General features: G+C 37.4%; 4 protein-coding genes across 4 annotated transcripts; 1 reads left to right on the top strand and 3 right to left on the bottom strand.

The window, feature by feature from the left end:
• Positions 1 to 795: 795 nt before the first annotated feature.
• Positions 796 to 3,023, bottom strand: LOC109162876 (40S ribosomal protein S26-1-like). Its single transcript, XM_019311598.1, has 5 exons — positions 2,934 to 3,023; positions 2,749 to 2,841; positions 2,078 to 2,162; positions 1,854 to 1,987; positions 796 to 1,069 (listed from the first exon to the last, which is right to left on the bottom strand). The coding sequence occupies exons 1-5, from the start codon at positions 2,934 to 2,936 to the stop codon at positions 1,004 to 1,006; spliced, it is 381 nt and encodes a 126-aa protein (XP_019167143.1). The 5' UTR covers positions 2,937 to 3,023; the 3' UTR covers positions 796 to 1,003.
• A 2,988-nt stretch (positions 3,024 to 6,011) lies between these two features.
• LOC109159265 (RING-H2 finger protein ATL73-like) lies at positions 6,012 to 6,899 on the top strand. The gene is made up of 2 exons (XM_019307368.1): positions 6,012 to 6,693; positions 6,807 to 6,899. Exons 1-2 carry the CDS (start codon positions 6,246 to 6,248, stop codon positions 6,815 to 6,817), a joined length of 459 nt encoding a protein of 152 aa, XP_019162913.1. The 5' UTR covers positions 6,012 to 6,245; the 3' UTR covers positions 6,818 to 6,899.
• A 412-nt stretch (positions 6,900 to 7,311) lies between these two features.
• LOC109159439 lies at positions 7,312 to 8,831 on the bottom strand. The gene is made up of 3 exons (XM_019307552.1): positions 8,265 to 8,831; positions 7,751 to 7,854; positions 7,312 to 7,664 (listed from the first exon to the last, which is right to left on the bottom strand). Exons 1-3 carry the CDS (start codon positions 8,745 to 8,747, stop codon positions 7,424 to 7,426), a joined length of 828 nt encoding a protein of 275 aa, XP_019163097.1. The 5' UTR covers positions 8,748 to 8,831; the 3' UTR covers positions 7,312 to 7,423.
• Positions 8,832 to 9,947: 1,116 nt separating this feature from the next.
• On the bottom strand, positions 9,948 to 14,256 carry LOC109159421 (B3 domain-containing transcription repressor VAL1-like). Its single transcript, XM_019307537.1, has 10 exons — positions 14,141 to 14,256; positions 13,093 to 13,174; positions 12,899 to 13,015; positions 12,265 to 12,761; positions 12,074 to 12,170; positions 11,820 to 11,994; positions 11,483 to 11,613; positions 11,125 to 11,391; positions 10,951 to 11,038; positions 9,948 to 10,762 (listed from the first exon to the last, which is right to left on the bottom strand). The coding sequence occupies exons 1-10, from the start codon at positions 14,254 to 14,256 to the stop codon at positions 10,254 to 10,256; spliced, it is 2,079 nt and encodes a 692-aa protein (XP_019163082.1). The 3' UTR covers positions 9,948 to 10,253.
• Between the last annotated feature and the right edge of the window lie 410 nt (positions 14,257 to 14,666).

Raw genomic sequence — 14,666 nt, 5'->3', positions numbered from 1 at the left:
ATTAGGTTGGATGAATTCTTGGTTTTTAAGATAAGCGTTGTTTGTACCGTTGGAAAAGTGCAAATTTGAGTGGCATATAATAACAACCAAATTAAATCTTTTTTTGTAATGACACCAATTTTTGATTTCATATGAAACTAAATCATTTGTCCCATGAATCCATCTTAAGTGATGTTAAGTCCATGAAGAGACCAAACTCTTAATGTTCAAGTGCATAAAATTGAACTCTCACTGAAAATAAGTATTAATTTTAAGGTGTTCGTATATACTAGATTAATGCTCGGACTAATGAACTAAATCTTTGATTAAAACTGTTTGTTGATAAATTGGGTCAGCATCAATCACTTCCCGAATAGTTGCTAATAATTAGGTTGCATGTGAAGTTACGACTCTATGCTAGCATTGTCGGGTTAATGGCATTTGCCTGTCATTCTAGCCAATTTGCAAGTCAAGCCAAACACAGCCCTGAAGTTTCGGGCTGAAGGGACTCTAATCCTGGGAAGCTGTAATCAACTCATCCCAAAAGTATAATAATAATAACTTAATAAGAGTTCAGACTATTACACAAAAACAGTCACATTTTCTGTGCAATATATAACTTAGATAGTAATTACAGATTCCCTCATCATCTAAAAGATAGACGAGTTTAAAATAAGGATAAGGGTATGATTCAAGTAGCGCAATCAATCATGATTTCCAATAATTTCACTTTTAAAGATTAACAAAAGAATTTGGAAAACATTTTTTTATAGAAATATATATGAATAGAAAATGAGTCCTTAAAATAAGCACCACTTGAACAAAATGGAAAGAAACCACTATGGAAATTGACAAAATTCATAGAACTGTAATCTTTGTTGTGTCACCAACATAGAGGAACAATGTGACATTTAGTCCAAAACCTTAACAGACAAACATCAAAACCAACATATATTAACTCCATAGCTTCCCCTTGAGAGTAAAAAGAAACAGTCTAGTGAGAACAAAATAACACAAGGGGCGTCTAGGTACGGGCAGCAGTTGGTGGTCCTGCGGGTCGTGGGGCTTGACCTGGCTTTGGCTGATCATCCTGCAAAGTCAAAATTTTATTATAGAATTTTCAGTGCTAACTTGAACAGATTAAAAAGTACAATCAACATTTTATGAAAATATTTTTTTAACAACGTTTTTCAAATGTCAACTTTGGAATACCTTATCCCACCCCTTAATCCCCTTCCACAACAATCCACCCTCCTTGCATGTAACCTATACCCTACTGCATATAACTAACCCCATTCACCATATACCCTATACCCACCAACACACCCAGCTGAAACGGCTGAAAGCAAAACCCTACCTCAAGTCCCCACTCCCCACCAATAATATATATGAAATTATGAATACCTATGTACACAAACAAATGCACAAAGATTTGGAAGAACCAATTGTGGAAGAAGAATTGGTTTAGAAGGATATCTGCCATTTGCTAAGCTGTAGTGTTTCACTATTTTGCTTTCCTCATAACCTTTTACCCAAGTTTTTCAAAGGAAGGAAATGATAGTTAATGTAACACATGTGGATAGAGAATTTAAGCCTAGCTCAAAAACAACACATATCATTAGTTTCATCCAATATAAAAGTTTAAATAAAATATGTAATCTTACTATATAAAAGAGAACACAATTACAGACAGTATAGCACAATCATTACATGATGGCAAAAGTTCAATGCATAAGCAGAATAGATAAACAGCTTTAAACATGAATGCAAAAGGAAAATGGATTAAATATTTAAAAAGACAGATAAACTAGGTGAAGTATTCGTATTTCAAATGTAAAAGCTCAAAGGTGAAAATAAAGAGAAAATAAAAATACCCTTGGGCGCCTGAAACGCTGTGGAGGCTCACGGACCCTTCTATCAGTTACTGAACGAACCCTAACCACCTTGGAGTGAATTGCACAAGACACACAGTATTGCATTTTCACATACAGCTTGGGAAGTGTGTACGCTAATCAGATAGCAAAGCAAATGTCAACTTTTTATCAAAAACTGAAAACAATAGAGTGCAATTGTATGGTATATTACAGAAGAATCATACAATCAAAGGCACAAGCCTCCTGGACATCCCTGACAGCAGCCTGTTCAACAATATTCCTGACAAGGAATCTCTTTATGGCCTTATCCTGAAGGAATAATTTTAGTTAGAAAATACGATATGATGTTTATTGCCTCCTCACAAACAAGGAAGATTAATCAAAAAGAGCCTGTCTCGTGAATTTGAAACTATACTGCAATAATGTACATGACTGCCTAGGCTTGTTTAATATGGCACTGAGATTATAGATAGAAGCTTTTACAAGTTAAGCAAAGATTACTTAAAATATATTATAAATTTTAAAACAATTTTGCCTTATTTAAATCTAATGTGCCATATGTATGAGCTAATAATGGATTAATTATAATTAATTAACACAATCAACAAGAATATGCAACGACAAACATGATCAAGATAATGATACTCTCAACTTTCATTCTCTATATCTTAGTTATAAACAAATCCACAGATCATGTGAAGCATTACAAATCAGATGACTAGTATCAATGGTTGAGCTGAATAAAAATTGATCTAACATCTAATAGATAAGCATGAATTTCAATCCGAATGAACCTCACTACAACCATACATAAGCTAGCATGCGCAGAAATCATATACGAAAAGTACAGACAACGGAACAACTTTTTTTCAATAGGGGAGGGGGGTTTACGGACCTTCGGGCAACATTTGCCGCAGTTGGAGCAGCGGATGAAGTTGACATGGCCACGGCCGTGCTTGTTGCGGCCTCCGTTCCTTCGCTTGAAAGTCTGCAAAATCAGAAGAAATACAAAATCAGAAATTGCCGATTCGTGACCAACGAGAATTGAAAGAAGAACACGCTAAGTGTTATCCATATCACCATTTTTCTGGAGAATAGAGCTTCGGGAACTCCTCGCGGCTCTGCTCAGACAGGGTTTCTCCAGCAAACAAATACGTGCAAAATGGCTATGCCAAGTATATATACGCTCCTTCAAAACCCTAAGAACCGGGCCCAACATATGTGTTATTGGGCCGACAATAATAGCTTAGCACATGGCCCAATGGATTAATGGACAGGCTAGTAGGTTTGGGTTCAACATATTGGGCAAACAGATAAGTGTTAATGGGCTAACAAGTAGTGATCAATGGATTCATTTTTAGTGACTTTGGTTCATGGCAAATTATGCCCTGGATCCGTGTCCACAATGCCCAAAACGACGTCGTTTTTCAAAAAAAAATGCGTCATTTAGTTATAAAAAAAAAAATCGCGCGTGTTTTGCCATTAACGGCGTTATTTTTTTTGGATTATGAATGTACAGTTATGCCGTTATGAATGTACAGTTATGCAATTATGAAATTATTAACACAGAGCTCTAACATTATGAACTTACAATTATGAACATATAGTGATAAAATTATGACCATGGAGCTTTAAAATTGTGAATATAGAACTTCGAAGATTATGAATGTACATTTATGGAATTATGAATCTACAGTTATGGAGTTATGAATCTACAGTTATAGAATTATGAATGTACAGTTATTGATCGAATTATGAACAAAGAGCTCTGACATTATGAACTTACAATTATGGACATGTAGTGATAAAATTATGAACATAGAGCTCTAAAATTGTGAACATAGAGCTTCGAAAATTATGAATGTACAATTATGGAGTTATGAATGTACAGTTATGGAGTTATGAATGTACAGTTATGGAGTTATGAATGTACATTTATAGAGTTATGAACGTACAGTTATGGAGTTATGAATGTACAGTTATTAACATATAGTAATAAAAGTATGAACATATACTCCTATAACGAAGCGGTCTGAAATTTAAAAAAAAAAAAAAAAAAAAAAAAAAAAAAAAAAAAAAAAAAAAAAAAAGGAGATAACAGTGCCTAACGGCACTGTTACACGGGTCTATACCATAATGATTGGGTTCACACAAGGGAATTGGAATTGGGATTGGAATGGAATCAAATACTTGAAAAAGGTAATGTGTTTTGGTAAAGTAATTTGCAAGTTTGGCATGTAATTTTAATAATTACTAAAATTGATGTTTAGTTGTGTATGACCCTATAATGTAAATAAATACTTTAAAAATACAAACAGCAAAAAATTAAGACAATTGATTTTAATATAACTCCATCCCAAGCATCAATATGAACAAAAAAATCAAAACAAAAATCTAAAATTACTCATACAAACCTAAATATTAGATTACCAATAAGATGGAATGATACCCCTTTTTAATTAGGGAATATAATTTTTAATTAAATGGGTAATTAAAATTCATAGTTGTGTTTTAAAAAGTTATCAACAAAACATTAACTGTGATTTTGATTCTCATTCCTAATGTGTAAACACGTCAACCAAACACGCCATAAATGTTATTTTTTAAATGTCTATGTTTTGTATATTGAAAGTTCATTTTTAAATATATTACATAAAAATGCATATTTATCTATGATCCACAATATAATTTGCCATTGTCACCCATGACAAAATGAACAAAATGATGTGTATGTCAGTGACTCAGTGTGAACGATCTATTTATTTTTCTTATAAAGCGAGTTAATTATAAACAATTTATGATAATTTACCTCCTTATATATTATTTACTAATTAAAGTCACCAAACATAATTTATTCAATATACATTTTTACTTATAGAAAGGAAGTTAATTATAAACAATTTATGATAATTATATTTACCTCCTTATATATTTTATTTATTCAATATTTTTACTGCCGAACTGTGGGACCTAAGGGAGAGTTTACAGATGTGTAGAGAAAGGGGTTTTCAAAGATTTCGGATTGAGCTTGACTCTGAGGCGGTCGTTGAGATTATGAATGAGAACTGTCAACAGGGAGATCTAACTTCCTCTCTCGTTTTGGATTGTAAGTTCCTTGTCAAAACCTTTCACCGTGTGATATTTACTCATGTGTTGAGGGAAGGGAACAAGTGTTCAGATTATCTATCTAATCTTGGACAAATAACTACTTAGAGGACTTATAAGATCTTGGAAGACACTCCTAAAGAGATGAGCGATATCCTCCCAGTAGATGCAGGAGGAACTAGATTTAAAAAGATTATATAGTCGCTGCACCACCACGGTATCGTTTCTCACCCAAAAAAAAAAAAAAAAATAGTGATTGAATTTTGCTGGTCACTCGCTTTAAATGATGTGCACGAGAGTGACAAAAGAAGGGAAACATAACCATTTGTCTGGTATGACCTATATATGTGCTTAGCCACGCATACATCGCATGCATGCTGACAACCTACGCTCCATCTGCAACACTGTTAATATTCACTGCCGTTTGGCACAGATTCATATTTATGAGGCAAATCTTAGGCACACTTTTCCATTGCCTTTGCCATCATTGGATGAATGGATGTATACCTAAGTTGGCCACCACCAAACTCTTCTTTAATAAGTCTTAATGGAGTATTAATTAGTTGTTAATGATATTGTGATTTAATAACACGAAGTCACTCTCCCAAATTAAATGATTTGAGCCTCAATTAAGCAGATAATACATTGTAACATGATTCAATAGTACTAAAAAATGATATAAATATATATATTATATGCTTGATAGAGATAATATTTGAGATTGATTTGAGTTGTTATCATTTTGAGTAAGATGAGATTTTTATTGTGTTTTTTTTGTTGCAAACTTGATAGTGATGGAGAAAATGAAAGCTTACCAATCTCACTTTGTATTTTTCTTACCCTCCAACACATGTCTCTCGCTGGACCAATAGCATAGTACGTTTTACTTCTCAATTTCCCCAAATTCCATGGTCCCAAAAATTTCTGTTTTTGAGAGAAAACGAAATGAAAACATTAAATAAATTTTGATCAAATCGTACTAGGATCTGCACCGACTTAGTTCACTGAGAGAAAAGAGATTAATGTTCTTAGAAGTCTGAAGATTATGTTCAAAGTGAACAGATCACTTATATGCATAACGATATTTGACTTATTTATTGAGTCATTAAATTATCGTGATTTAAAGATAGTGAGGAGGGGCAATTGAAATTAGCAAAAGGGGAAGGCCAATATTCAGTCGGACCAAAACCCCCTTTCACCCTCTTATCCTTGCGGCAATTCAAACCACTAGTTGTTGCTTTCTCCTATGTTTCTGTCCTGCCGGGATTTCTTATTCGCCGGAACACCATGAGGGTAACGCCGTTACCGACCACGAACATGACGGCTCTAAACTACTCCGACGATCCCAAGCTGGACAGAGCCATGGTGGTGGTTCTTGCGTCTCTGCTAGCCGCGCTGCTGCTTGTGCTCGCTGTGAATGCCATCGTCCGCTGCATTATCCGGCGCATTAGACGGCTTAGCCCCCGGGTTCCGGTGCCCTCCGCCGCCCCTCTGCCGCCGCCGACGGCGGCGGGGCTGAAGGAGGATGCTCTAGAGCAGATTCCGGTGGTGGTTTACAAGTCCGAGGTGGGTATCTTCGGTACGGAATGTCCGATTTGCCTCACGGAGTTTAATGAAGGACAGAATTTGAGGCTGCTGCCGAGGTGCAGCCATGGCTTCCATTTGAAGTGTATTGATCTGTGGCTTCTGTCTCACTCGTCTTGCCCAACTTGTAGGCGGCCATTGCTTGATGATACTCCATAAATCTGTTTGTAGTTCAATGGTACAGTAGGCAGTACTGAAGAGTAGAGATCAAGGTTCGAATTTCGACGATAATAATGCTCTGAAGATTCAACCTTTTGGGAGAAAATACTCCATAAATCTCCTCTTTTACTTCCATTCAATTCTATTCAATCTTTTGTTTAGTCATGATTCAATGTTTCTTTTAGAATGTCTCTTTAACTTGTGGTGTCCTATGATGTTTTTTTAATTCATTTTGAAGCAAATGCTTCTAATAATACATACACGAATCAATACATACACTAGTTTATGATGATTGGTAACCCCAATACATGTTTTGTCAAGAATTTTAATTACTTTATTGTGAAACCAAAAAGTGTGTTATTTTCAGGTAACACTCTATCACGAAGTAAATTATAAGATACTTGACATACAAAGTTAAGAAGGTAAATAAATAGTCCTGTGGGTAGTCAAGGGCAACATCATCTGAGTTGGTCGGATTGTTGGTTTGTTAACCACAAAGTTCCAAGTACGATTACCAATGAGTTTACCTCATTGTAGTCTTTTGCTGGTTAGTAAGGGTCATAATGCGTGTTTCATCTAGAGTACATCTTCGAATAGTGATTGTAAATAGTTTTCGTAAATCAAAGTCACATGAGTAGTTGAATTCAAAATCTCCCAATTATTAAGTTAATTGTCTGATCAATTTGGTTGGAATTGCCTAGAAAGAAGGGTACTTAGGTTAGCTAGAAAGGCAATGGATATTGGTGAGTGGGGGTGTAAGGTGAGTAAGGGGTGTTTTGGACAAATGAAGAAGAATTGCTGACATGTGAATGGGCCATTGTTGGGCTTTTTGAGGTGATACTCCGACAAGATCGATTCATTGACTTCACTCTAGGCCCTTTCTCGGCCCACTTAAGTTCTTGTTGTTTAACTGTGGTGGAGTAGCCCATCCAACAACCTGTTTGCCCCGCAGTTTGTATGTACCTGTCACATAATAACAAAACATTATTATAAATCCAATCATTCGATTCTCATATACTAATACAAGGTTTGGATCTATCAAATGTTACCTGGGACTGAATCTTCTGCCCAAACAATTGACACATTTCCTGCCTTCGGCCATGTCTCCCATGCCAATCCGCATGCAGTGTCTACAATACACTCTTCCACAAACCTGTTCAATTCCATCCATCACCAAACTAAACATGACAAACATACTTATATATCACCAACAATTACACACTAATTACTATTTATATTGGGGTGTTTGACTGTTTGGTAAATAACTGTTAGTTGTTAGCTAATTGGATTAGTGAGTTTGAGTAGTTAATAGTATTAGCTGATTGTAGAAAGATGATTGGTAAATTAGCTGTTAATTAATAGTTAATTACATGTAAAATAATTTTTTAAAAAAGTTAAAAGTAAAAAACTGTTTTGAACAGTTTTTTGAATTTTGGAACAATAAACAATTACAAAAAATTAATTAATTAACAATTGCTTATGTGAAATGTTTAATCAAGTCAAACAGTTAATAGTGGTCCAGTTAACTAATAAATTAATTATGTTACCAAAAAATGTGATTACCAGGCAGCGGTGACGGAAAAGGTAGATATAGGTTGTGCAGAGGGTACAGATATTGGAGTGCGGAACCCCCGGGCGCCGCCGCCGTCCGGCGGACATGGACACCCCGCTCACATAACTCATATCCTCCTTCTCATACTTCTTGCCCACAATAATACTTCTTTCCACTAACCCGACAGCCCTCCTGGAACCGCGGTCAGGAGTAGCATGATAATGGCGGCCATGGCCGGTGAGCTTGTCGGCCGCCGGCGCTGCGTTAACGTGGCGATTATCTGGAGGATTATTAGGGGGTTCTGGTCGGGCTGGGTTTAAGTCGAGGATTGGCTCTTCGGAATGATTAGAAGAGCTGGAGGTCGCCGGCGGCTGTTGCTGTGTGGTGGCCTGAACTAAGTGTTGAAAGGTGAGGTTGACGGATTCATCAGGGACGCCGAGATATAAGTCTTCTAACTGTTTTCTTGCCTTCTCCAGACTTGCCAAATCCGCCATTGAAGTATGGCGATCGAGCTAGCTACTGTTTGTGGGAAGTGAGAAAATGATAAGATTTGCAATGGAACGATAGATGATGATTGAGTGTTTAGAATGAAATGGGTTTCTATTATTTGTTGTAAAGTTGTAGTATTTGTAGTAAGGGGATGGAGAATGGAAAAAGGCCAAGCTCTGCGGACCACACGAGGCCAGCCATGCAAACATATATATATACCAACATTAATTGTCATTTTCCACTAATCTAGCTAGCATTTGTTTGATTTACTACCAATTCCTCCATCGTTATTTGAATGTGTGAAACTTGTACAAAGAAATTAACCAAATAATTGATAGGCTGAAATATTATTTGTGTACTGAATGTACATTACACAAATAATGTATTTTCTATGAATACAATGTACATTTTTAATATATTAAAAGTACATTATTAGTATATTAAATGTACATTATTTGATAATATGGTCTACACAGTTGATTGGTGGATACTCAGCGCAGTATATCACCAATCTAGTGAGATATTACCCAAAAATAGTGTAAAGTAGACGCAAAAATATCAGACCGGCAAGGCCACAAACAAGACAACCAAAGGCGGAGTCTTTAATTTCATTGCTGATGGAGTAGGTATACACACAACAATCTTTTATTGGGTTAAATCTTGTCCTTAATGCTTGGTCGCCGACCATAGCATCCTCGTACCGCAAACAATGCCATCAAATCATATGATATATAAACATATAAACAATATAATAATAATGCCAGTGGTTATCTAGCTAGTTTCCATGCATGGCTGTTAAACACTCATATATCTTGTCTTTAACTCAGGGACTAGAGTGATAAACAGTACTGCAACCACTATTTATATGCTCGGGAACCTCTAACTTTCGATCCCAACTACCCGAACTACTATATCCAAATACATTACATAATACATATGAACACGTATAACCGAGTGAATTAACCACATCAGTTAGTTTGGTAATAGTAAGATCCAATCGACACCAATGAGTGTAGTCGATTGGCATTCTTGGGTTACCTAAGCTGGTTTACCTCATTGTGAGTTTTTGCTGACTAGAGTCACAATGTAGAGTTTACCCAGTGCACGTCACCAACAAAAAAAAAAAAAAGTGCAAAACAAATGTCTCCATTTTGACTGTATATATGCATAATTGCATAGTAATAATGTATAACACAAGGGTTGAAACCTGTAAACACTAAGCAGCAGAATATATAATTACTGTGCAAAATATATATAATTCCCATTTTGACTGTATATATGCATAGTGTCACCATTACTGTGCCTGTGCAAAATATATAATTCCCAGAGAAAACAATATAATGTCTTGGGCAAACCTCTGGGAAAAATTGCCCGTCATCAATCTGCACCCTTTTTCTGTAGCTGGATATCGATCAGCATATCTGTCATGCATAATGTTTATAGTCAGGCCAGGTGGTTTGCTACACCATTCTGCCTTGGATTGATCACGATTCAAAAGCTATCAAGCTCATTCAACCTCGATCTACCTCCACTTGCAAGTCATCTTCACAACTGGGATGGCAGTTGAGATCCAATTGTCCCTGACAGGATCTAACATCCATAGGAGGATAACGCTGTCTATTCAGATCGCGATCGTTTTCTGAATGATTCATATGTATAGCCCCCGGTTCATTTGCAGTATCCCTTTCTGATGGGGGTGGTGGTAGCTTGTCCTTTCCCACTGCAAGTTCTGTTTCATGGTCTGATTGCCTTTTCTTCTTACGCTGATTGAATGTATTGAGCCTACGCCTCAAAGTCGAGCAGATGGTGCAGTCACAATTGGGCTGATGCTTTCCCGTCCCACTTGGAGGCTGAATGCAGACAATGCAAGCACAGCCAGGGTGATGCCGAGGATGTTTTGTAGTGGCGCCAACTGAATGTTTTCCTAGGCCACCGGTGTTATCTTCTGTATTCAAGGCGTCTAAGCCAGAAGGCTCGTGATCATTGGTTTTTTCTATGGTAACTTTTTGCCTCTTTGAGCCTGGGAACAAAAACGTCGTTTTCATTAAAATGCTGTCATCAACTCATCCAAATCGGTTGTGTCAGCAACCATAGTAACTCTTTCTAACCAGAGACAGTAACGAAAAGGATAGCAATCTGAATCTCTATTTTAAGCTTTTATAACAAAAACGGAAGGGGAAAAAAGGAACTGTGTTATCTGATTCATACCTTTGGTAACTCTAAGAGAAGTGGCCGGTTGTGTTTGGTTAATCTCATCCGGGACAGAAATTGTTGCCTTCCCGAAAACTGGTGGTTCCTAGACAGCACTTTCATTTGATTAGAGCATGTCAATAAGGTACGAGAAGTAAACACAAGGAAGAAATATAAAGTAGGACTTATTACATTATACGCTTCAAATTCAATGTCCTCAATGGTAAGAATGGTCGGTTTAAGAGATGGGGGAGGACAGAACAAGTCCTGTGCTTCTTCCATTGTGATCCTCAGTTCAATTGCGTCTTCCACTTGCATCAGAAACCTCTTTCTTTTGGACCCGATATTCTGTGTCTTCTTCTGTGAAACCAAAATTTCACTTTGTGAGGAATTATCAGTTTTCAACCCGGGAATCATCCAACCATTGTTGGCGACAGATGCTGTGGGAAGTCGTTTGGTCTAGATTCATATATTCTTTATTGTTTTCCTTGTATCTTTTGTATAAAAACGATAAGAATACAAAACGAAAGCCAGCAGGAAGACCACTTACTGTATGGTTTTCAGAAACGCCACCAGCACCGGGAAGGTTTGAATGTTGAGAGCCCCGAGTGTCACCGTTATTTGTCCCCTTCCTGAAACTCATAACTAATTTTCCCCCGGGATCAATTCGACTGAATGTAACTGAAGGAAGCATAGCATAACGCAGTATTAGGTCTAGTGAAATCATAATAATGCATGATAAAAGTAAATAAACATCAAATAGAAGAAGAACTGTCAAAGTTCTACTCCATGTAAGATGACAAGAGCAGAAAATTATTTGAAAGATTGAATCTTGAAATTCGAAGAAATAAAAATCAAGGATGGAAATGGGAAAGGGAGAATGATACCAGTATCGCCAGCTTGTAATTGCAGACTCCTTATACAGGGGGTAACGCCCTCCAGAACATACATTCTGCTATTGTTATTGAGCCAAAATCTGAACAGAAATGTCCATTCTTTCCCCGTTAAATCCTGAATCTTTATTGGTAGACCTTCTGACTGATCGATAGGAGGAAAGTATGCCTGTTCACCATCTCTAAAGGTGAATAACTTGATGAACACCGAACCCATACTAGTATAAAATTCCAAAAGTTTAACTTACTTCAGCACACGCTTTGGGAAGGACAAGGCGACCAATTCTACCAGCATCACTTGCGGTGAGAACCTTATCGAACAGTGGAACAACAGTTGATTTCAAGCTTACAATGACAGTTAAGGTAGCAAAAAACTAAAGTCTCAAATTATTAGCACAGTGTTAAGCAACTACAAGAGTAATCAATGTGGAATGGATACTCTCCAGATATTTGCTGCAGTTCTTGATCCGTAATCTTAGATTGGTATCGAGGCAGTAACCGAGCCCGCCCCCCACGCCCTTCAGCAGGAGGCCTCACAATATTGGTTTGTGTTTTTGTTCCTCCCTTCGATTTCGAGTCATGGTTTTGGCTAGCTTTGGGTTGCTTGGGGAGCATATGGTGTACACTCTGCTGCCCTTGATGAAGTGGAGAAACCATGTTCTGTTCCCTTCCTCCATTAAACGAGCTTGAACAATTGACAGGAGTGTTCAACGAGAAATTCGATGGCTGATCAAAAGATTCACACACATTCAAATTTGGCAAGCACGTCTCCACTTGGCTACCAGACAGTTTGCGTTTTTCTTGTTTAATGTTGTTGTCATCATCCAAAGTTCCTAAGTGTTGCACAGATTCACAAGTCTCCATTGCATTGCTAAATTTCAGAAGCTTTCCCTTTGCAGAATTACTACCATCCACTCTATTTTCAACACCAATTGGCTGAAGATATGATAACATATGTAAAAACAACAGAATTATATGAATCCATTATTCAGTTTATCATTCCTAAATATCATATTAACAAATGACCAGTATAACTCTACTTATCAATATAACAACGACAACAATAGTAATACCTGTACAGATCTCAAGGCATGATTTCCCAAACGACTTACACAGCTTACACATCCTACGCCTCCATAGTCCATGTGTTCATACAAATATTTCGAAGCGATGCACCCACAGTGAATATGCTGCATATGACATTTAGGTAGAGTAAGGAAACCAGAGGACAAACGAAGTGGACAAACTTCAAACACGGCAATCATACCTTTCCACAAATTCTGCATTTGCGCCAACCGGATTCATCTAGGTGGAACATTTCACAGAATGCAACATTTTCATAAGCAGATCTGGACCACCACCAATACCATTTCTCAATTAACATTGACAATGAAAGAGTAGATTACAGAAGGATTCCCGGACATTGCACTATTTAAGATAGCAAAACAAGAACTAAAATGATAGCTCATTCTACAGCATACAACATCCAAGCAAGTAAGAACAGAATCATGGCGGAAGCAACCCAAGTCAAGTTGGTCAGACTGTTCATTCGGCAATCACAAGGTTATAAGTCCGACTCTCAGCAAGAGAGTCCCTATTGATCCTTCTTGGATTGAGCTGGTTAACTATATGCAACTTAAGTTGGTTTACCCCATTGATCCTTTGCTTACTAAGGTCACAAGTCGGGGTTTATCTAGTCCACACCCTTTGCGAGTTTCTCTCGTCACCCAAGGACTAAATCATGGCAAGAAACAGCGTTGGTGTGTACTGTTTCTTGGACAGGATCTCCCAAGGACAAAAACACTTAATGAGATGAATCTAGATACAATAATGTGACCTAACATTAGCTAAATACTATGATTAGTGGGTGAACAAGTGAGCTTTTGGTGTGTTAAGGTTAGTTATTTTATCTTAACATGCACCAGCCAGCCATGTCTGTTTAACTTCTGCCATCCTCCATACAAAACTCCAGGACAAAATTAAAGAAGCTTCTCTTATGTTTAACTGGTTTTGTCCAAAGATATTATTCCATTTGCAATCCTATTTCTCAGAGTGGACATACAGGAGAAATTCAGAGGTATTAGAAGAAGACCCACTTTGAATACACACATGAAATGGTCCAATTCCCAACTAATGATTTATCTTGGATTATCGTGTGAGGCACTAAGAGCGAGGAAATTTCACTTTTAGTGTACAAGAAAATGGTTCAATTTTTATTTTTATAAGCTGCCATTGCAGTATTGCACCAAAAAAAATCAAGGAAAAATAGAGCTCAAGAGCAAAAAATTCGGCCAAAATTGGGAAAAATAAATTACCCGCAGTTGTAGCAAAGCTTTGCAAATCCACCTGATTTCAAGCTCCATCCTCTCTTCCACTCAGACGACGACGTCGCGCCACGACAAAGCTCATTCATGCAAATCGTTGACTCCATTTCTCCCAAACCCAAACCTCCGACCCGGATCAACTATACAAGACCGGAAATTTCTCAAATCAATTTTTTTTTTAAACCCTAAACCCCCTTAAATCCTTAATGCCCAAAACTGATAAGATTACACAGCTGCCCTTGCTCCGTCACACCGAAAACAAGCCCCCCGCCGTGCCGTGACACGAAATCTCGAAGCAGAGGCGGCCGCGCGGTGGTTGGTGGGGATAAAGAAGGGTGCAAATACAATCCAAAAAACGACGAGTTTATAGATATACATATATAGTAATATAGTGAGAGAAAAGAGAGAGAGAGAGAACGCGAGAAAGAAGTGTAGTAGGGTGTGCATGCAAAGCAAAACGGAGCGGTGGACAAGAATGCATGCACGCCGCAGTTTTTCACAATTTTGAGCGTTTTTG

The sequence above is a fragment of the Ipomoea nil genome, unplaced genomic scaffold, assembly GCF_001879475.1.
Source record: "Ipomoea nil cultivar Tokyo-kokei standard unplaced genomic scaffold, Asagao_1.1 scaffold0302, whole genome shotgun sequence".
NCBI lineage: Eukaryota > Viridiplantae > Streptophyta > Magnoliopsida > Solanales > Convolvulaceae > Ipomoea > Ipomoea nil.
Note: the sequence above shows the minus strand (reverse complement) of the source record. Positions and strands in the feature narration are given on the sequence as shown.